The sequence below is a fragment of the Halichoeres trimaculatus genome, unplaced genomic scaffold (genome assembly GCF_033239565.1).
Source record: "Halichoeres trimaculatus isolate MK-OKI-2021-1 unplaced genomic scaffold, fHalTri1.1 fHalTri1_scaffold_3, whole genome shotgun sequence".
NCBI classification, from domain to species: domain Eukaryota; kingdom Metazoa; phylum Chordata; class Actinopteri; order Labriformes; family Labridae; genus Halichoeres; species Halichoeres trimaculatus.
The window spans coordinates 12,589,968-12,610,137 of NW_027437181.1; the positions used below are offsets into that span (position 1 = coordinate 12,589,968).

The 20,170-nt window shown below is 39.4% G+C and overlaps 2 protein-coding genes across 3 annotated transcripts; one reads left to right on the top strand and one right to left on the bottom strand.

Annotated features, from left to right (window-relative positions):
- Window positions 1-27: 27 nt before the first annotated feature.
- On the bottom strand, window positions 28-4,448 carry LOC141788254 (AP-1 complex subunit sigma-2-like). Its single transcript, XM_074667141.1, has 5 exons — window positions 4,279-4,448; window positions 3,623-3,801; window positions 2,604-2,712; window positions 2,328-2,465; window positions 28-1,724 (listed from the first exon to the last, which is right to left on the bottom strand). Exons 2-5 carry the CDS (start codon window positions 3,799-3,801, stop codon window positions 1,677-1,679), a joined length of 474 nt encoding a protein of 157 aa, XP_074523242.1. The 5' UTR covers window positions 4,279-4,448; the 3' UTR covers window positions 28-1,676.
- A 946-nt stretch (window positions 4,449-5,394) lies between these two features.
- On the top strand, window positions 5,395-19,693 carry LOC141788252 (phosphorylase b kinase regulatory subunit alpha, liver isoform). 2 transcript variants are annotated; one of them, XM_074667139.1, is made up of 32 exons: window positions 5,395-5,701; window positions 5,848-5,937; window positions 7,361-7,519; window positions 8,074-8,121; window positions 8,893-9,061; window positions 9,309-9,391; window positions 9,695-9,775; window positions 9,872-9,970; window positions 10,059-10,205; window positions 10,292-10,345; window positions 10,470-10,592; window positions 10,693-10,788; window positions 11,671-11,778; window positions 11,885-11,963; window positions 12,307-12,441; window positions 12,518-12,627; window positions 12,755-12,899; window positions 13,007-13,085; window positions 13,200-13,342; window positions 13,427-13,597; window positions 14,120-14,229; window positions 14,312-14,448; window positions 14,584-14,746; window positions 15,613-15,692; window positions 15,791-15,869; window positions 16,020-16,149; window positions 16,242-16,343; window positions 16,659-16,777; window positions 16,944-16,967; window positions 18,890-19,123; window positions 19,227-19,427; window positions 19,520-19,693. In XM_074667139.1, exons 2-32 carry the CDS (start codon window positions 5,860-5,862, stop codon window positions 19,691-19,693), a joined length of 3,660 nt encoding a protein of 1,219 aa, XP_074523240.1. In that variant the 5' UTR covers window positions 5,395-5,701; window positions 5,848-5,859. The 2 variants fall into 2 exon arrangements, with proteins under 2 accessions (XP_074523240.1, XP_074523239.1); XM_074667138.1 differs by lacking the exon at window positions 16,944-16,967 and adding an exon at window positions 17,300-17,353.
- Window positions 19,694-20,170: the final 477 nt, after the last annotated feature.

Genomic DNA, 20,170 nt, shown 5'->3' on the forward strand with positions numbered 1-20,170 from the left:
AATAAAAACAAACAAATCAACTTGGTGTTCTTTTTTTATAACATTTATTGTTAATAACTTTCAGATATAACAAAAAGATGTTGGCAAATGTGTTGGCAGTGTTAAAATACAAAAAGTGATTTCCTTTAGCACAAATAAAAGATAAACTTGTTTGATCATGAATTAAACAAAAATACTGTTTCATTATGCAGATAAAAAATATGACTGCCATACAGTTCGGAATGAGTGATCATTACTTGTTGGCCTGTTTTCCTGCTTCATACTAACACGTGAACAAGCCAACAGTGATGAATATGAATGACGATAACCCTGATATATGCAGTTTTTCTTCCTCTGCTCCTGCTCTGTAAGGACACTCAATATAAACCTGTCTTTGATTGGATCGAAATAACTCATTACAATACTTACAATACTGGTAAACTGTGGCCAATAATCCAACAAACACTTTTTAAGACTTCCTGCATCACTAAATCCCTTTTCTGTCATGTTAGCCTTCCATAGACACCATTGAGAAGGTAAAACACAGTGTTCTTTGGTCATGCCAATCTTTAACAGTTAGCCAAAGTATCATAATACCTAAAATACAGCTTTTTTCATGTCTATCCCATCTTGATCTGAGACTAAAGGAGAGACTGACATTGGATGTATCTTTGTAGGCCATTATTTTTTGTAAACAAAACCAGTCAACAGACAATTTTACCAAACGTAATATCGATTACACTGAAACAGCTCAACTAGTCTGAAGAAGGATATAAAAAGAGGGTTAAAATCCAGAGGTGAGACACCAAACAAGAACATGAACAAAGATACATAGCATAATCATCAATTCAGATAATGGATATTTTTAACTTCAGTGATTGGTGGTGTGATTACTTGGTGTACAAGTAATTGTAGGTGTCAGAGTGTCTGAGGCAAGCTTGTTTTAGAAGCTCTGTTACTTTCTTCATGCAAAGATGATGCCAAGGACCCAAATGACATGGGTACTTGCTAAATTTGTTTAAAACCAAACTGGAACCTTTACACTGTGCTACTATTTTTTCCCCCCTCATTTTTTCCTGCACGGATTAGAAAAAAAGGGTCATCTTTGGAGATGTGTTGAATACCTCTGTTACATCCAAGCAGATTACTTTTTTAATAATCCAGATAAATGTGAAAGAGTTTTAAAGGATTCTGGAAATAGCATCAGAAGAGCCACAACTTTTGATTCTAAAAGATGACTATTTTATTATTCATCAAATTCAAAATCCAATGCTCTGTTGTGAAATATACGAGGTACCAACCGCAGCAGAAACAGCACCTCAGAAAGTCGTATAACCTGAATGGCACAACACAACTCAGCAAACTGTAACGATGGATGACCTAAATATGAAACTAGAGTTTTCATGTCTTTGCTACATTTTTCTTTGAGGATTTTAAAGATGTGAAGGGAGTGGTATTTTTTTATAATAATGCAGAATACAGTAAGGGAGCTTGTTTGAAGGGAACACATCAAAACCACAGTTGGCACCACATTCAAAGCACATGATGGGATAGTACAGTACAGAGAAATACAGTACACAAGGGGTGATTTTATACATACAACACTGAAACAATCCGGAGAAGACAGGATAGAGATGTGGACTTTTCAAGGTGATCATGTGGGAGAAAAAGCTGTGATGCAGCAGCAGCAAGATGATTTATGTGAGGCCAATTTCTTCTAAAACGCTCCGTGGTGCCTCGGCCTCCTGCAGGTGAACAAAAAACAAAACAAAGGAAATCTTTTATTTTCCATTTGATCATCTATCACACAGATTACAGCACAAAGACACCTACACCCAGAAATGTATAATCAAATAACATGCTCCATAATTGCAAGATATGAAATGTCTGTTGTAAACAAAGCCAGTAAAGTCACACCCAGAAGCCCCTTCAGGGACTTTGACTTTGAACAATCGTGCACAGTCAGCCAGACAGTAATAACAATGGGACTGCATGCCTTACTAAAAATACATCAACAAGTCCTGATTCTGTTCACTGCCAGTGAATACAGCAGGAGAGAAGAGAAAACATTCAGGACGTCCCCTGCTTTGGTAGAGCATTAAAAAGGAGGGAGAGAAATGTGAACACAGCAAGCATGAAGCACCAAGCTTCAAGAGGGCAGCAATGAACAGACATCTTAAATCTTCTCTTTTATCATGTATAATACAGGAGATGTTAAGTGAAAGTAGTTTTACACTAAAAGCCTATCGAATCTACACGAATACTTATTCCACCAAAAACATACAGTGCATCTGCTTCAAAAATAAATCAGTTATTGGATTATTCTAGGCTAGGTGCATCACTTTTACCTCCTGCAGCAGGTCAGCCTGCTCGATGGCCTTCAGCACATTCTTCTTGGACGTCTCCTGCGCCTCTCCACCGAGCAGAAACTCATCGAGGATAAAGTAAGCCTTCTCAAAGTTGAAGATTATATCCAGCTCACACACCTGTAAGGCCACAATGCACACACAAAAAAACAGCAGCAGATAAGAGGAGATTTTAATATTTTCCAACACTCACTTGAGTTATTTCCCTAGGACATCATCAACCAATGTGTTGCTTGAATTGAAATTTCTGAGACTCACACTGCCAAAATATTTGTCCAGCAGCTCCACGTATCTGTGGATGATCTCAAGAGTGATCAACTCATTGTCCTGGTCCTCTACTGCACAGCAGAAATACAGACTTGCATATCTGTGGCAAAGACAGAAAATAAACATGGATCACAAATGAATAAGGTTTAATGTGTTTAAATATCCGGGCCAGATCAATGTAATCATGTCTGTAACATTTTGGCATTTCTCGGTATCAATAATTTTCAATAAAAGATACCCAAAAAATGAGAAAAAAAGAAGCAAACAGTATTTACAACCACAACTAATAAACCCTGTAACAAAGACACCAGGTGGTCTTTTTATTTGTCTTTGATTATTACTTTGTTGTTTGTGATACCCGAAACAAGATGAATTGTAAAGCATTTCTGTGACTCAGCAGTCATGTGTTCAGGAAAAAAAACAGCCACTCTGAAACATTTCTATTATAGTCCTCCATTTTTTGCTAAGTGTTGTTAGAGAGGTGGTGTTTCTGGCTTTCATAACACACCAGAAGGTGACAGCTAAATGCCAGAAACCTCAGTGCTCGAGAAAATATTTACTAAATTATTCCTCTTCTTAACCAGCCAAAACAAGAAACCACTACTAATGTAATAAATTAAACGGATACCAACCAAGTCTGATTAGACCAAGTCCAAATAAATTAAAATTATTATCAAACTAAACACTAGTACAGATAGAAAGCGCAGAAATCTCAGTCCCTTGTGAAGTATATTTTGTCTGCTACACTCTTCATAAAAAGATAAACTCTCTGTGCATTTTCACCTTCAAATTATCAAGAGACAGAATAACTACTCAACCATCAACAACTGAGGACATTATTAGAGTGAACAATTGTACAGTTGAAAGCCTCATTCAGATCACAAGCTAAACATTTTGGATAATGTCTAAAAAAGTGAACTGTGACACCGGAAATCTGTGGAACCTGGGGGGAACAATGTGAGTTAATGTCAGGATTTCACATCCTATTTATACTTCTTTTTTTCATTTACCTCTTGTACACAATCTTAAGGTCCCTCCACTCCAAAAAGCTGCACATCTTGGGCTTCCTGGCCAGTATTGTCTGGACCAGGTCTCTGGAGATCTTCTTCCTCTCTTTGTCAGACAGAGGCACATACCATTTCTGTAGCCGCAGCTTTCCCTGCCGGCTGAACAGCAGCATGAACTGCATCTTCAACAGGGAGTTAAAAAGTAATAAGTGCTTTGATAGAAAGGGACATTAATTTACAAACTTTAAATAGATTGATGGAAAAAAAGACTATCAATTAAAATATAATAAAGATGACGGGAATGGTGAGGTGCCAGTCAGACATCAGCAATCAGAGAAATATTTGATGAATATTTTTAGTCATCATTTAACACTTTGTTCAGTTCCAACATCTGGCGGAATAACAAGTAAGAAAACGCCCTAATGGCAAACTCTTGCATTTTCTCGATGATAAAACAGCCAAGAAATCAGCTTACATGTATCATAAAAGGGTTAATTTGATGTTTTTATGGTGCTGAAGCAACTCTTATTATCATATCTTAGCTACACTTGCTAAATAACCACACATTAACATCAACAACACGTCTAGTGTCATTTGCGCCCCCTCCCGCGACGCTTAGCTAGCTACATCAGACACTAGAAGTAAACAAGACTCCTTACCTTCGACCTGGTTGTCGATTGAGTCCCTTTAAAGGCTGATGACTTCAGTAAATTCAAGAAAAACACACAAACCAGGATAGTAAACTGATGTTTCTGAGTCTGAGGGCTAGCTCCTTAGCTGGCCCGATGCTAAAGTAGCTGGATGGTGTTTGCTGGTAAGGCAACGTTAAAGAAAGAAGAATTGTGATTGGTTCAAAAGGCTACAGTCAAGGGATTTAATTGGCTGTACGATTCCGTTATTCGTGACGTAAATCCAAGCGTGCAGCTCTAGCTTCCTGTCCCCAAAACTTTACCTCTTTACTTCTGTTTCTGTTTCCCATATTTCTTTCTATTTAATCGGCACTTTAAAAAATCAGTCAACGAATAGCAGTGTATCCCACAGAGTAACACATTTTAACCCCTCTATCAGTGCAAATTGGCGAAACACATTAATAAAATGACATGGAAAATGTCCTTCAAAGGGCGTTTTTTTATTTTTTTATTTTTTATCATTGTTGCTCATTGCGATTTTTATACTACATATTTATTCCTCATTGCGACTGGCAGCTTATGATGTATTTGTTATTGTATCAGAGCACTATGAAGTACTAGGCAAACTTAGGCATGTTAAGGTTTATAACAATCTCGTCTCATCACCTTTATATCTTGCATGAAAATACACATTTGTTTAACTTTAAAAATAATACAAAAAAAAGACCTTTAAGAAATCCAACTTTAACAACAGTAATCCTTTACATGCATTTCATTTTTAGTATATATATATATATATATATATATATATATATATATATATATATATATATATATATATATATATATATATATATTTCACCAACATGCCAGGGTTAATTCCTTTTAATCTAAAAACAGCTACTTGTCAAGCACTTGGCAGCACTTGGCAGCACTTGGCAGCACTTTACCAATCTACTGATACGTACTTTTTTATGCCTGTTAATCTACATCTGCAAAAGCTTCTGACTTTCCATACAATATACGTTATGCACAAAGTGGCCTACTATAAAAATGCTGAAATCGGAACTTGTATCCTTGAACACTGAGGGTAATTCAGGTCGTTTGGCGCTCCCTGTCGCCCAATAATAAAACTACAATACTATATTGTGTTCCTCCTTCTTCCCCCAGGATGAATATGTAGTTGCGGAAGAGGTTAGGGTTACCCTCACGCTAGTCGTTCCCCGGGAAGGAATTGTCACCTGTGGAGCTTGACTCTCCGCCTCTCACAATTTTGCCGGATCATCCTGTTGTGTCTCTGCCAATCCACACTTTGTATTACACGGAACGTTTTCTGTCGTCAAAAACAGCTGGATGCTATACGGCTAGCCCCAGCCTTAGCAGAGCTGCAGCCTCTGAAGAAGCTGACAGATCGGAACCGTGCTGCAGGACTTCAAGGATGGATCACTGAGACGTAAGTTACCCGAAAGATGTAGCATAGTTTCGTCGTTTCATCTGGCGTGTAGTCATAGTTTGAGGTGGAGAGACAGGGGGACTATTAAGCGTTCAGTTTGTGTACCTATACTGACATAACTTGTTGTTTGTTGTGTGTGTGTGCAGTAATCGGAGAGGATGAGGAGCCGCAGTAATTCGGGAGTGAGGCTGGATGGTTATGCCAGGCTGGTCCAAGAGACAATCCTGAGGCATCAGGTGAGTCTACAGTCCACGGACAAACACAGCAGGATACAGTAGAGACCACTGCACGGTAAAGTGCCAATATGTGACTCTTGTGCAAATACATGTTTTGCTGTGTAGCCCTTTTAGAATGATGTGAATTAGGTCACTCAATCATTCAATCATTTATATTGATGCATTTACAGAGTAGAAGCTTTTAAAATTAATAAAGGTATGGCAATGTCGACTACTTTACATAAGCAATTTGTCAAATAAAAATCTTACTTTCAGTTACCGCTTTTGGGGGCTAAGAAAAAGATTGACCTCTTGAGAAACTTGTTTTTTATATAGCTGTAGTCCAAGTAAGTTAAAGACTGTTTTCTTTTTCTAATCAAGAAGTTAAATTAAACACAGCGTAGTAAACTGTATTTACTAAACTTTTTAAAAAAGAATTTAAAATAAAAAATAGACAAATAAACTCACGTTTTAGAAATGATAAGATCATCCAAATGTGATAGAAGTCTTGTGAACTGGTATCTTCATTTGCTGTTTTGTATTTTGTGTGTGTAATACATGCTAATGTTTACTCGCCTGCACAGCTTCAGGTTCAACCAGACTGAGCCTTATAGGAATAAACAGGGTGTGAGCAAAGTTCAGTCTGTGGAAAAGGCAAAGGACGGGCAGACTATGCCCCTATCTACAAACACTTGAATTCACATTGAGGCACAGTCAACAGCTGTCTAAGTTTAAAGTTGTGACCCAGAGAGTTGACAGATGATGGAAACCTGTGCCAACATTCTTATAAAGCCCATACGTGCAAGGGTGTACGTTTGGTTTTCAGAGAAGGGCAAGGCAGCTTTAACCATCTTAATTAATATTATAAATACACCAACCCAACTAAAAATAAAATGAACCGTCACTGATTGAGACCTGATACTTTTTTTACACTTAGATGTACTGTAAGGAGTTTTGAACTTGTTGGGGAATAGCTGACATTTAAACTGATGCTCTTTTATGGCCTGTAAAAGAAAACTACTCTTACAGATATTTTCAATACCTATAACTGCTGCCACAGGTCGGGTGTCTGACTCGGTGATTTATAGCATCTTGCCATAAGAGCCATTATCTAAAGGTCCAGGTAGAGTTTTACAGAGTAGCACGATAGCCTCTTAGAGTACTCTCCCTACGTTTTGTTGCAGTTTGTTGACAAAATAATTCATCCATTAAATATTGAAACAAACTGATCAAATTCCAGTATTAATGGGAAAGGGTTAGGAAAGCAGGGGTCTAAACTCATGGCATGCTGCAACAAAATTTAGCAGCTAAAGGTGACCTTTATTTGCTGTGAAGGATTTTAGACAGCGTCAGACCTTTACTTGTGCCAATAACAGCAGATAGTTAAGAACTATTGTCGCAGTATCTATATAAACAAAGCCCCGGTGTTTTTTTTTCCTTTCAGAACCCAGTGACAGGACTTCTGCCTGCCAGTGCCCTAAAGAAGGACGCCTGGGTCAGAGATAATGTGTACAGTGTCCTGGCGGTATGGGGGCTGGGCATGGCCTACCGCAAGAACGCAGACCGCGATGAAGACAAGGCCAAGGCCTACGAACTGGAGCAGGTGTGTTTGTGACAGACAGACAGTTAATATGTACACCAGTGACTGTTTGTTTTGCCTTTGACTTTATGGGGGTTGGATATTAAAGAGGAAGTAGCCTTTGATGTGTACTGCATCACAGTTTTATTCCATCAGTTCACACAAATATATACCCAAGTTAATATACAGTATCGTTTTAATTTAGAAAAACAGTCTTGAATGACAGATAGCAGGGTGATTAATAACTTAAAAAGGTTTACAGAATTTGTTTTTGCCAAACTTGCTTTAATACAGATCCAAACTATTTATAGCTCGCTTGTATAGTAACAGAGATAAGTATGGGTCCATTGCACACATTTCTTTGGGCTTTTGTAACTTTGATTATGTTAATATTTAGTAGATCTTAATGATTCACACATTTGATACAGGTTTATGTCACTGATTTACAGACTGGAGGACATTTAGCTGGCATGCATTCAGTGTCCAGCACAATGAATTACACTTGAATGGTGACACTACATATGGAAAACAAGAGGCGTGTCTGCAGTTTGTAATGATCCTCCATTTTTTTCTGTCAGAGTGTGGTGAAACTGATGAAAGGACTTCTACAGTGCATGATGAGACAGGTGAGACTCAACTGTTTTCCCGAACAGTGTAACACGTCTGCATCTGTTATAAATCTAATATTCATAACATTGTTATTGGGGACCTTAATATGTGTATTAGGGTATTTTGAGATGTAAGCAGACTGCTTGTGTAGGTTTCTGTTTATAGTTTGCAAAGGCATGTAAAAGTCAGGGGACATAGTAGGTAATGGGTTAAGAAAACAAAAGTGTGTGAGCAACGTGAAATGGAAGTGATAGTGAAGCCTTCCCTTAGTAACAGTGTGTTGTTTATTGCTCTCACCTTACATGACTAGGAGTGCAGCAGAGAAAGCACTTTCCCAGCAGTGTTGAAATCCTGAGTGCCCAGGGAGGATTGAACCTCTACTGCCGCAATATAAACATCATAAGCCTATAAGAAATAACTCCTGGGATGTTGAGGAGACAGAGACTTGATGATGTTCTAATCTTCTCTGCTAGGATATGAATAACAAAATTTCTATTTACTGTGCCTGCATCCCGCCCTGTAAAAAGCTGGGCTATAGAGCTTGACTGTTTATGGTAAAACATGGTTTGAGATGTGTCTTATTGTGTTTTTTCCCCTTTAAAAAGTTTCTGGGAAACAAAGAGGACAATTTTGAAGAGCTGTACTGAAATTTTTCATGAAATCAACAAAGAAAATTGAGGACATTCATTGGCCTTTGACTTTAAGATGCTGTATATGTAACTGTCTGTTTCTGTCCTCTGATGTACTTTGACTGTATTTTGCTTATTTGCATGTTTGTTTATCTCCAGGTGGACAAGGTAGAGAAGTTCAAGCACACCCAGAGTACAAAGGATTGCCTACATGCCAAATATGATACTCCAACATGTGCCACTGTTGTTGGAGACGACCAGTGGGGTCACCTCCAGGTGGACGCGACATCCATTTACCTGCTGATGTTGGCACAAATGACAGCTTCTGGTGAGGAAGTGTTAAAGTTTGTAGCTTTTTCTTTGAGTGCATGCTCATTATACTAACTCAGGATTTTTTTTTCTGTTTTACATTTAATAGCAGCTTGGGTAATAAGAAGACCAGAATGAATGAAAAACAAAATCTTTAACATTTTCATAGAACCACAAAGATAATGTCATGAAAGGCTATATGCAAGCCGCTTAGTTACATTTTTAGTTTCATGCCGGCTCCTTCAGTTTTTAATAACATCCCACAGGGCTTCGTATCATCTCTAACTTGGATGAGGTGGCATTTATCCAGAACCTGGTCTTCTACATAGAGGCTGCATACAAAGTGGCGGTGAGTGACACTTTTTTAGAGGTTTGAAGGATTGAGATCTAAAGGTTTATTTTCATTGTATCTGGCCATTAAAAAGTTCATTCCACTTACATATGGCAGCATGCAAATTTACCTTGAAAAACAAAAAACAGTGGAGCCTTTAAATTCTGAAAAGGACTAAGACTAAAGTGAAACTAAAATTCATCTCTGGGGTTGAAGCATGTCTGAAATAGTTCTTTGCTGAAACAGAGAAGGAAAAAATAAAGAAAGGTCAGAGACTGGCAGATTTGGTAATAAATAAAATTGTGTCTTTTTCCCCTGTAGGATTATGGGATGTGGGAGCGTGGTGACAAGACCAACCAGGGCATTCCCGAGCTCAATGGCAGTTCTGTTGGAATTGCTAAGGTACAGGAGCCACACATCCTATTTATTTTATTTTTTTGCTAAAAACAAATTTGGTTCAAATGTGTCAGAGCATGACGTATGTTGATATGGTCACAGGCAGCCCTGGAGGCCATTGATGAGCTGGATCTTTTTGGTGCCCACGGAGGGCCAAAGTCTGTCATCCATGTTCTCCCTGATGAAGTGGAACATTGTCAGGTGCTGCTGGTATTACCTATATCAACCTCAGCACTCTCTGTGCTCGCTCTTCCTCCTCTCAGCATGTCCGTGTTTTCTTTCCCTACAGTCCATCCTGTGCTCCATGCTGCCAAGAGCGTCAACCTCGAAGGAAATAGACGCCGGTCTTCTGTCTGTCATTTCCTTTCCTGCTTTTGCTGTGGAGGATGCAGACCTGGTGGCCATTACAAAGTCTGAAATCATAAGCAAACTACAGGTAGAGTCTGTGCACCCTGGAATGCTTCTCACTTTCTTTGCAAATATATTTGTGCAAATTAAATTTTTCTTCCAATGTCATTTCAGGGTCGCTATGGCTGCTGTCGCTTCATCAGGGATGGATATCGCTGTCCTAAAGAGGTAGAAAAATCCTTCAAAATTTAACATAGAATACAATGTGCTGGCATTTACATTGTTTTATTGCTCTAGCTGATGAGATTATTGTGTAATGTTCTTCTGTCATGTCTGATGGTTGTCTCTTTAGGATCCCTCTCGGCTGCACTACGATCCTGCAGAGCTCAAGCTGTTTGAGAATATTGAGTGTGAGTGGCCTGTGTTCTGGACTTTTTTCATCCTGGATGGTATCTTCTCTGAAGACCAAGTGCAGGTAATAGAATCAGACATTTCATACGGTCTTTACTGCACAGTCCTGTTGTCATCTTGTTGTCAGATGTATTTTCTGACAAATTCCTGTGTCCTTTCCTCAGGTGCAGGAATACCGTGAGGCGCTGGAAGGTGTTATGATCAGAGGGAAGAATGGCATCAAACTTTTGCCTGAACTTTATGCTGTTCCACATGACAAGGTAGCACACCTTCAAAAGAAAAGAATGAAAATAATAACTTTTGTTTCTTCTTGTCCTACCAGCTGTACCAGTCTCTTGAAGCCTAAAAGATATGAGATTGTATCATTGCTTTTGTTGTCAGCCATGTTTAACAGAAAGCCATCACCATGGAAAGGTCAACCTTAAATGTCAGATACTTTTTTACTTGACATCAGTGTAAGTTTCTGTGAAGAATTTCTTAATTTGAGATATTAAAAGTCAGAATCAATGCCTCAATTGCTTGTAAAGAGTGAAAAAATCTGCCTATAAAGAAAAAAAACTTGCCACGTTTCTTGAAATAAGAATAATGTCTTCATACAAGAAACTTAATGAGTACATTTTCGTACCCTACTTGCTGATTTATTTTCTTTACTGGAAACTCAAGCTTAACTTTGTTGTTTTATATCTTGAACAATATTTTTGTCTGAACTTTTTAAAAATGTGACTCATAATAAATCTGAAAAAAACATTTTTTTTTCATTAAAAAGATTTCACTTCTTGTTGTTAAATACCACTTTGAGAAAGCCCAAGGCATAAGCCTTTTAAGGCTTATAGATTTGCTAGCATGGCTGTAGACTTATTTTATGTTTTTTAATCTACTCGTCTTGTCTGATATCTTTTTTCTGTACCCTTTCTTTTGGTAAGGGCTTTTAAGTTCTGGCTCTTGTAAAGGATTAGTTGTGGTATATTACCTGTAAAAACCCCTTTATTAGACCTGCAAGGTAGTCCCTTTTTTGCTTATCCATCAATGTTGTTGAAAGTGGCAGTAAAGTCTGGATCATCAAACACAGGTCAACATGTAGACTGCTGTTTATGTGATTAGTACAGGTACTCAGGACTGAGAACATGTTTTGCCTTTTCCAGGTGGAAGAAGAGTACAGAAATCCTCATTCAGTGGACAGAGTGGCCATGGGACAGCTGCCACACATGTGGGGACAGTCGCTCTACATATTGAGCAGTCTGCTGGCTGAGGTAGTCCCTTTTTAAAAAACAAAATCAACATATAGTAAAACCACTGCCATCTTTTTTCTCACTGTGATTTCTCACCCTCCACATGTTTCTTTTTTTCCTGTGAAAGGGTTTTTTAGCACCAGGGGAAATTGATCCCCTCAACAGAAGATTCTCCACACACTTCAAGCCAGATGTTGTCGTACAAGGTTGGTGAGGAGTCATTAATTTGAGGAAAAATTTAAACCCTCAAGTTGGTATAAAAGTGTTAAGAGATTAAAACCTTACAAAAGTTGCTGTTTACTTTCTAATTCATTCCGTAGTAAGACTAATAGGAGGCTGTGATGGACATTTACTGTTAAAACTTTTTAGTGATCAGTGATAACACCTTTACTACTTCAAGGAAAAAAAGTCATTTTGAAGTCTTCCATCAAAAAGTAGATATACCAAGTTAGTCAAAGGTTTAGATGTAACATGTCAGATGAAGTTTTTCTTCTGTTTTCCTCTCAGAGGTCGTGTTTTAAAGTACATTTTCTTCTATGTGTGTGTAAGTTTGTGTTCTGGCAGAGACGGAGGAGATTCAGGAATTGTTAAGCGATCATGGGATCATGGTCCAGACTGTGTCAGAAGTTCTGCCAATAAGGGTCATGCCTGCCCGCATTCTGAGCCATGTCTACGTCAAGCTGGGTGAACAAGGACTCCTCACTTCTCTTCTGTGTGTTAATGGGTGTATGAAAACTGAACTAACATGTCATTATCACAGGTAACTGTAAGAAATTGAATTTAAGCGGGAGGCCGTACAGACACATCGGGGTTCTCGGGACTTCAAAGTTCTATGGGATCAGAAAGCGCACTTATGTATTCATCCCACAGGTAAAACTAAATTCTCATCATGAAGTTAAGCAGGTAAAATGAAAGACAGTAATTATGGATTCTACTTACTATTTCTGCCCTCTTTTTTCCTTTTCTTCCTGTCTCCTTCTCAACAATTTCTGTCCAGTTTCTGGATCAGCATCATTTCTACCTGGCTTTGGACAACCAGATGATTGTTGAGATGTTACGAACAGAGCTGGCCTATCTCTCCTCCTGCTGGAGGATGACCGGACGGCCCACACTTACTTTTCCAATCACCCGGAGCATGCTGAGTAAATCCACTCTTTAGCCAAAACATATAGTCAAGCCTGTGTTTGAAGTTTGCATGAAAACATTTTTAAAAGGAACCTAACAGCTTTTCTCTATTCTGTTCATGTAGATGAAGATGGAGATGCTATCGATTCGTGTATTCTCTCAACCCTAAGGAAGCTACAAGATGGATATTTTGGAGGAGCGAGGTCTGTTTTCTCCTCTGGCATTATTTTATTACTGTGGTCATGAGCGTTAGAAAGACTTTAGTGAAACTGCTCTTTCTCTGGCATGTGTGGATATTTTGTATGATGTAACTGCAGGGTTCAGATGTCGGACCTCTCCAGTTTCCAGACCACTTCTTTCCACACTAGCCTCAGCTTCTTGGATGAAGAGAATGATGACAGTCTCCTGGAGGATGAGGATGAGGATTATGGAGATGAATATAGCAAATTTGGGCCCCCAGGTATTTAAAAGTGAAAAGCCTGTTTGTTTTGGTTGCAAGTGTTTAATTACCTGTTAATAATGGAGTTTATTTGTTTGACTGCAGAGGGCTCAAAAGACATGTTTGACCAGTACCTCACCCAGCTTCTGCACAGTACCAATATCAAGTGCCATCTTCCTCCCATCCAGAGGGGGCAGCACCACGTGTTTAGTGCTGAACACACTACCAGAGACATCCTGTCTTTTATGGCCCAGGTCCAGGGCCTGAACATACCCAGTGAGTTATTAAAACTGTAGACTTGAGTCTGTTTCCACTTCTCTCAATGCTACAATCAATACTGAGGACTTCACAGGCAAATGTTAAGATGAGGGATTACAGTGATAGGGGTGTGGCTCAGGTTGGGTTATAGAGTAGGAAAATATATATATGAGGATGAGAGGTCAAGTTGAATCTTGTTTTTCTTTATAAATCTGATTCTAAAGCTTGGATGTGCCAGTTTATAGCACATTAGAGAATTTTGAAGCCTGGGGGATCAATTTTATGCAAAAGATTTTTATAAAGCGACAGGACAGTTTGCTCTCAACTGAGCTTTTGTTATCTGTCCATGTCTAGGTGGATCATAAACCATCAAAATCAAAGTTTATTATTTTGTGGTTGTCACAAGATGAACTGGGAAATTTAGGAATTATGTTGGGAAGTAAAAATAATGACATTCTCAGTAAACCACGTAGTTAGGTCTCATTTGAAAAAAACTGTTTTGTTTTATATTTAATTTTTTTGTTTAATTTTGTTTTCTAGAGTCCTCCATGTATCTACCCGTCACTCCTGTAAAGAGCAAACACCGCAGATCTCTCAACCTGCTTGAGGTTCCTAATTATCAGCCCAGCTCAAATGTAAAGCAGCAGAAGGTAGGCACTTCAGATCTTTCCAACCAGCAGCCTGGTCTCTTAATCTGTGGTGTATTTTCCTCACACTGTCATCTCTCACAAGCCCCACAGCACCACCGATCTGCACCTGCCTCGAGACTCTCAGGGCAACACAGACTTTGCGACACTGGTGAGGCAACTGAAGGAGTGTCCAACTCTGCAGGACCAGGCTGACATACTCTACATCCTTTACATAATGAAGTACGACTATGGAGACACACACACACACACACACACACACACACACACACACACACACACACACACACACACACACACACACACGTGAAGCTTAATGTAAGTGATAACCTGACTTTGTGGTCTTCTGATGTCCAGAGGAGCTGATTGGGTGGTAGAGCTGTCAGGTCCAGGGCAGGGCGGGGTCAGTGTGCGCTGCCTGCTAGAGGAGCTGTATGTACAAGCTGGAGCCTGCAAAGAGTGGGGGCTGATCAGATACATCTCTGGAATACTGCGCAAGAGAGTCGAGGTCCTAGCTGAGGTCAGTATCACATTCAAGTCATTTTTAATCCCAGCAAACAACAATGTAGCTGTTTGAGGTTCTCTGTCGAAACCATAAGACTTGTTTCTGCTCTTAAACAACTGACCTCTGGAAACATCCCTTATGTTACAAATAATCATTATCTAACTGTATCAACAACTAGAAAGTAGGTATGTTAAAATAAAAAAGGAGTAGACATGCACAGATCAATTGGCCCATCCTTACATCCATCCAACCAAACTGATCTTATATACCTCTGGTGAGGTCTGACAGCCAGCCTTTGTTGCTTTTTTGCTCTGAGACCTAAAACTCAAGTCATTTCATTGATTGTTTAAGTTATTACTTTATTTTATTATTTCACGGGTATTGTTCAATGATTTTCAATAGAGGATTGGAACATTGAAGGTATATGTTGTCAGTTATAAAAAATAAGAATCGGTACCGGCCCAAATTGGTTACGGCAGGTCAGGCTTTTTAAAGATTGGTGATCGGCCAGAAAATTGTGATCGGTGCACTGGACGAAACTGGCCCTATCTCATAATGATAAAGAATCCTTTAAAAAAATACTGGATCCGGACCGCCACCAAAACTTAATCACTTCTTTCTTATCCTATTTTGAAAATTTCCCGAAAACTTCATCAAGATCCGTTAGTTACTTTTTGAGTTATGTTGTTCACAGACAAACAGACAAACTCTCCCAAAAACATAACCTCCTTGGTGGGAGTAGTAATCGACGTGTAAAGCTAAGTAATGACTGAATAACAGGCTGAATCGTGGCTCATTATTACTTCGAGCAACACAGGAGAAGGCAAAGAGAACAGTAAAAACAGGATGGGATTACTAGAATGTAATTGTGTATTCCTCAGGCCTGCACGGATCTGATCTCCCATCACAAGCAGCTGACTGTGGGTCTTCCTCCTGAGCCAAGAGAAAGAGTGATCACAGTGTGAGTCTCAGTTATTGTAACAAAAACTGGAGACGATGATGAGGTTATGGGATTATAATAAAAATAAATGATAAATCTTCTCCTCTTTTTCCCTTTAGTCCACTTCCTCCTGAGGAGTTGAACAGCCTCATCTATGAAGCCAGTGGTCAGGACATCAGTGTAGCTGTTCTCACTCAGGTAAAGTTTACAGACTGTGGTACACTTCAAACTTACCCCCCTGAAGCTGTTGGCTGAATGTGTGTGTGTGTGTGTGTGTGTGTGTGTGTGTGTGTGTGTGTGTGTGTGTGTGTGTGTGTGTGTGTGTGTGTGTGTGTGCTTTTTGTTTAGGAGATCATGGTCTATTTAGCCATGTACATACGCTCCCAGCCGGCACTGTTTGGAGACATGCTGCGCCTCAGGATTGGACTCATTATGCAAGTGATGGCCACTGAGTTGGCTCGCAGCCTGCACTGCTCTGGTAGGGGGGACGAAAATGATACAAATTACATACAGCTGTGGATGTACACAAACTGCTTCAAACTGTAAGAATGAAAACTGGGATTTTTTCAGGGGAGGAGGCTTCTGAGAGTTTGATGAGTCTGAGTCCTTTTGGTATGAAAAGCCTGCTGCATCACATCCTCAGCGGAAAAGAGTTTGGGGTGGAAAGAAGCAGTGAGTTCTCAAAAACAATTTTTCCTCGTCTTCACACCACATTTATAGTTTAATTTACTCCACCTTAAGTTTTGGGTGTCAAATTCATTTTACACAACTGCTGCAAAACTTGTGTGATTATAGTTGTTACTCTCATCAGCCATTGCATTTTGTTGTCAGTGCAAATCAGCAAATACTGGTTGTGTTAGCATGCTGAGACATTAGCATTTAGCTCAAAGAGGTGTCCCAGAGAGTCACCAGTGTGTCTCTTTATAAACTAATTTCAGAGTTTTTGAGACTTACTGATTCGATGCGCTTTCTGTCCATGTCCATCAGTGCGCCCACTTCAGTCAACGGCAACCAGTCCTGCCATCTCCATCCATGAACTGGGACACACAGGAGCAACGAAGACTGAACGCTCAGGGATTCACAAGCTGAAGAGCGAGATTAAACAGGTGAGTAAGTCCAGCATAACATGGGTGTATCTTAATATGTATGTAGAGGTGTGGGCTTTATGTGTGTTTCTTTACCTGTCCTTCCCTCCTTACTGGTGTCTGTTCAATATTTGACCAATCCAGTGAGTGTATTTTGATGATAATGGTGTTCTTGCTTTTGTTACAGCTGGATGGCTCTCGGCCTCTCAGCGTGGGTTGAGTTTCATAATATTGAGCATGTGACTTTTCTAATGTCCATCAAATCAATCTTACGGCTAAATCATTTTCATAAACTGGTTCAGTCTAGTCGCTGGCTTGTCATTTCATGAGCAAAATGTCCTCCATAGCTGGTAGACTCTTATTGTCCATTATCAGGTCTTGTATCATGATAGCATTTGAACATGGACATTTGCCCTGAGGTCTCTCATATTATATCCAAATATTCATACTGCATTTACAGATGAAACATCCCACTCTGTGACTGCAGTATTAAGAAACTCATCTCAAACTGTTGTGTCATCTGTCATTCATTTCCATGTGTAGATCGTCAGTGGTGGTGTTTCCCTGAATAGTACCGTCACCTCTCCTCGATCCACGGTAAACCATTTCACCTCATCAGCTTTTAATATTCAAAATGTATCTATCGTCTCTCTTTCCGACTGCTGTAGCAGATGGTTTGTCAGCAAAGTCATCCCTGGCATTTTCATCCAGACATATGCCTTTCTGTGTAACCTCAGATTCCCTGTGTCCAAGAAAATTAAAGGACAAAGCTGGAGTTTTTGTTATATATTCAACAAATGTCTTGAAACCAAATCTATCCCACCAAAAAGTTTAATCTGAATGATGTAAAACCAGACTGACTGATTCCATGCTACAGAAATAATCACAATTGTCATGGAGACTAACACATGTTCTCTCTGTTATCCTAATGCATATTATAAACCCATTTTATTGTATGTTTTTCCAGAAGGACAGCCAAGTCTACCAATAGTCTTGCTAAGGATTGTTGTCCTCCCAGTTTGAACTATTATGTGTAGCTTTTTTTCCACAAAAAAACTGAAGTCCAAAGGTTAAAGACTGCCATAAGATGTTCACCATTTGTAGGCTAATTAGTGACTTAGGCTTCTTATATTAATTGTGCTGGTATTATTTGGCACTCTGTTGGGGATTTTAATTTAAGAGGCCACGTCAGTAATTTAAATCAAATCCTGCAGGCATAGTTTTATATCACTGAAATGCTTCCCTGCTAACAAATTAGCTAAAGAGTGGCCATAATAAAATACTCAAAACTCTACTAATTAACATATTTGCATGTCAAGATACAAGTAGTGAAGCATACGAGTATCCGATCAACTTGTGCTGCTGTCTTGGCTAGTACTCCATTGTAAAATAGATTTTGTACCTTAATGGGAATATTCCTGGTAAAAACATGGGGAATAAAGATACAAACATGATTCATTGTGAAATATATATTTAGGCTGACACCAGCAGTGGTTTTACAGAAAGTTCAGACAAAGTGGAAATCAATCCTGTTGGAGTATGGGACACACTTTCACACTGCCACTTAAATCCAAGCATGCAAAGTGTCCTAACAAGACAGCCTCAAAGTCATGGAAGTATCAGGTCAGGCTGACGTGAAACACAAAACACTTGGGAGTAAAATAAATTAGCATTTCCATGCAACATCTTTGTCCTTTACCATATCTAATAAAGAGTCATGAATTAAGTGTGATTAATAATAATACCATTGTGCATGGATGGTTGCATGAGCTACGTGAAAGTGTTATTCTTGACTTTTAAGCAAAAGAAAGATGAAGATGTTTCAACCTTGTTCACATGTCATTTTTTGGTATCCAAACCCTGTATATCCTGTCACTCTGTTTCTCAAATGAAGCCTCTGCTCATCTCAGCAGTCTTAAATCAGATGAAGCCTTCCTTGGTTTAAGAGAAAACTGTAAAATTGATGAATTACAACAAATAATGGACATCTCTGGTGACACAGAGGTTGATTTTAAAATACCAAGACTACACATGAAAGATCATAGTATTAAAATGTAGTGTACATGGAGATAAGGTTGAAAGCCACACAGGTGTTCCCCTAAATGTGTTTAAACAGTATCTTCTGCTCCACAGCGTTGCAGCAGCCCCTCCACTCCCAGTGGGATCCTGTCCCCAGTAAGTACTGGTCCAAGTGATGGACAGCTGCACTGGGAGGAGAGGCAGGGCCAGTGGCTGAGGAGACGCAGGCTGGACGGAGCCATCAACAGGGTTCCAGTGGGCTTTTACCAGAAGGTCTGGAAGATCCTGCAGAAGTGCCACGGCCTGTCCATCGATGGATATGTGCTTCCCTCCTCCACCACAAGAGAGGTGGCATTTTAAAGATTTCTCAGCAGCTGCTGATGTGACTTCCTGTATGTCTTTGTGTGAGTCTGTATGTGTCTGTTTGTTTCATTTTGTGTTTTCTGTGCAGATGACAGAAGGAGAGATCAAGTTTGCGGTGCAGGTGGAGTCCGTTCTGAACCACGTTCCCCAACCAGAGTACCGGCAGCTGCTTGTGGAGACAATCATGGTTCTCGGTCTCGTGGCTGACGTGGATGTGGACAACATTGGTGGGATTATCTATGTGGACCGCATCCTGCATCTAGCCAATGATATGTTCCTCAATGACCAGGTAGAGCCACCAAGACGATTACATTTTTACTTAAGGGTACATCCATCTCTTACATTTCACCAAACTCTCATTTTCCACCTCTTCTTCCTCAGAAATCCCACATGGCCAGTGATTACTTCCTGGAAAAAGACCCAGCCACAGGAATCTGCAACTTCTTCTATGATAGCGCCCCTAGTGGCAGCTACGGTACCATGACCTATCTGTCTAAGGCAGTGGCCACTTATGTTCATGACTTTCTGCCAAGTTCAAGCTGTCTGATGCAGTAAAAAGATCTCAAAGAGACGCAGTCAAAGTGTAAGGGAGAGGCAGCAAAACTTTCCATTTACAGCCTGTAAACAATAACTCCTCAAGAAATTCTGTACTTCCATTAACAACATCATAGCCATGGCAGCTGATAACAAACCACTTTATGGGCCTTTCACTATTGTTCCTTTGGAAGTCTGGGCTTGTTTCTTACCTTAACATGCTGTTTAGATGTTTGTCTCCAGCTGACCCACCATCAAACATTTGACTTTTAAGAACTGTCATGTCTTGTGATCAAACATGTTGTGTGTCTTGTGTGACTATGAAGTTATCAGACTGAACATTTATAGATTCTAAGTGTTGGACTTAAAGATGATTATATGTACTTTTATGGTTGCTGTGTTGGCACTTTTATTTTTATTTATCAATATAATTTATTGTTGTTTTATGAGGCTGAAAGGAAATTAAGAAAGTGAATAATTTTTACTTAAAAATAATTG

Excerpts from the sequence above, each read along its gene's own strand:
- LOC141788254 (XM_074667141.1), bottom strand. The coding sequence starts at position 3,801 with ATGCAGTTCATGCTGCTGTTCAGCCGGCAGGGAAAGCTGCGGCTACAG. Across the intron at positions 2,713-3,622 it reads CTTAAGATTGTGTACAAGAG|ATATGCAAGTCTGTATTTCT; the intron begins GTAAATGAAAAA and ends TCTTTGCCACAG. Across the intron at positions 1,725-2,327 it reads AGGCTGACCTGCTGCAGGAG|GAGGCCGAGGCACCACGGAG; the intron begins GTAAAAGTGATG and ends GTTCACCTGCAG.
- LOC141788252 (XM_074667138.1), top strand. The coding sequence starts at position 5,860 with ATGAGGAGCCGCAGTAATTCGGGAGTGAGGCTGGATGGTTATGCCAGG. Across the intron at positions 10,789-11,670 it reads ATGCTGTTCCACATGACAAG|GTGGAAGAAGAGTACAGAAA; the intron begins GTAGCACACCTT and ends TGCCTTTTCCAG. Across the intron at positions 11,964-12,306 it reads GCCAGATGTTGTCGTACAAG|TTTGTGTTCTGGCAGAGACG; the intron begins GTTGGTGAGGAG and ends TGTGTGTGTAAG.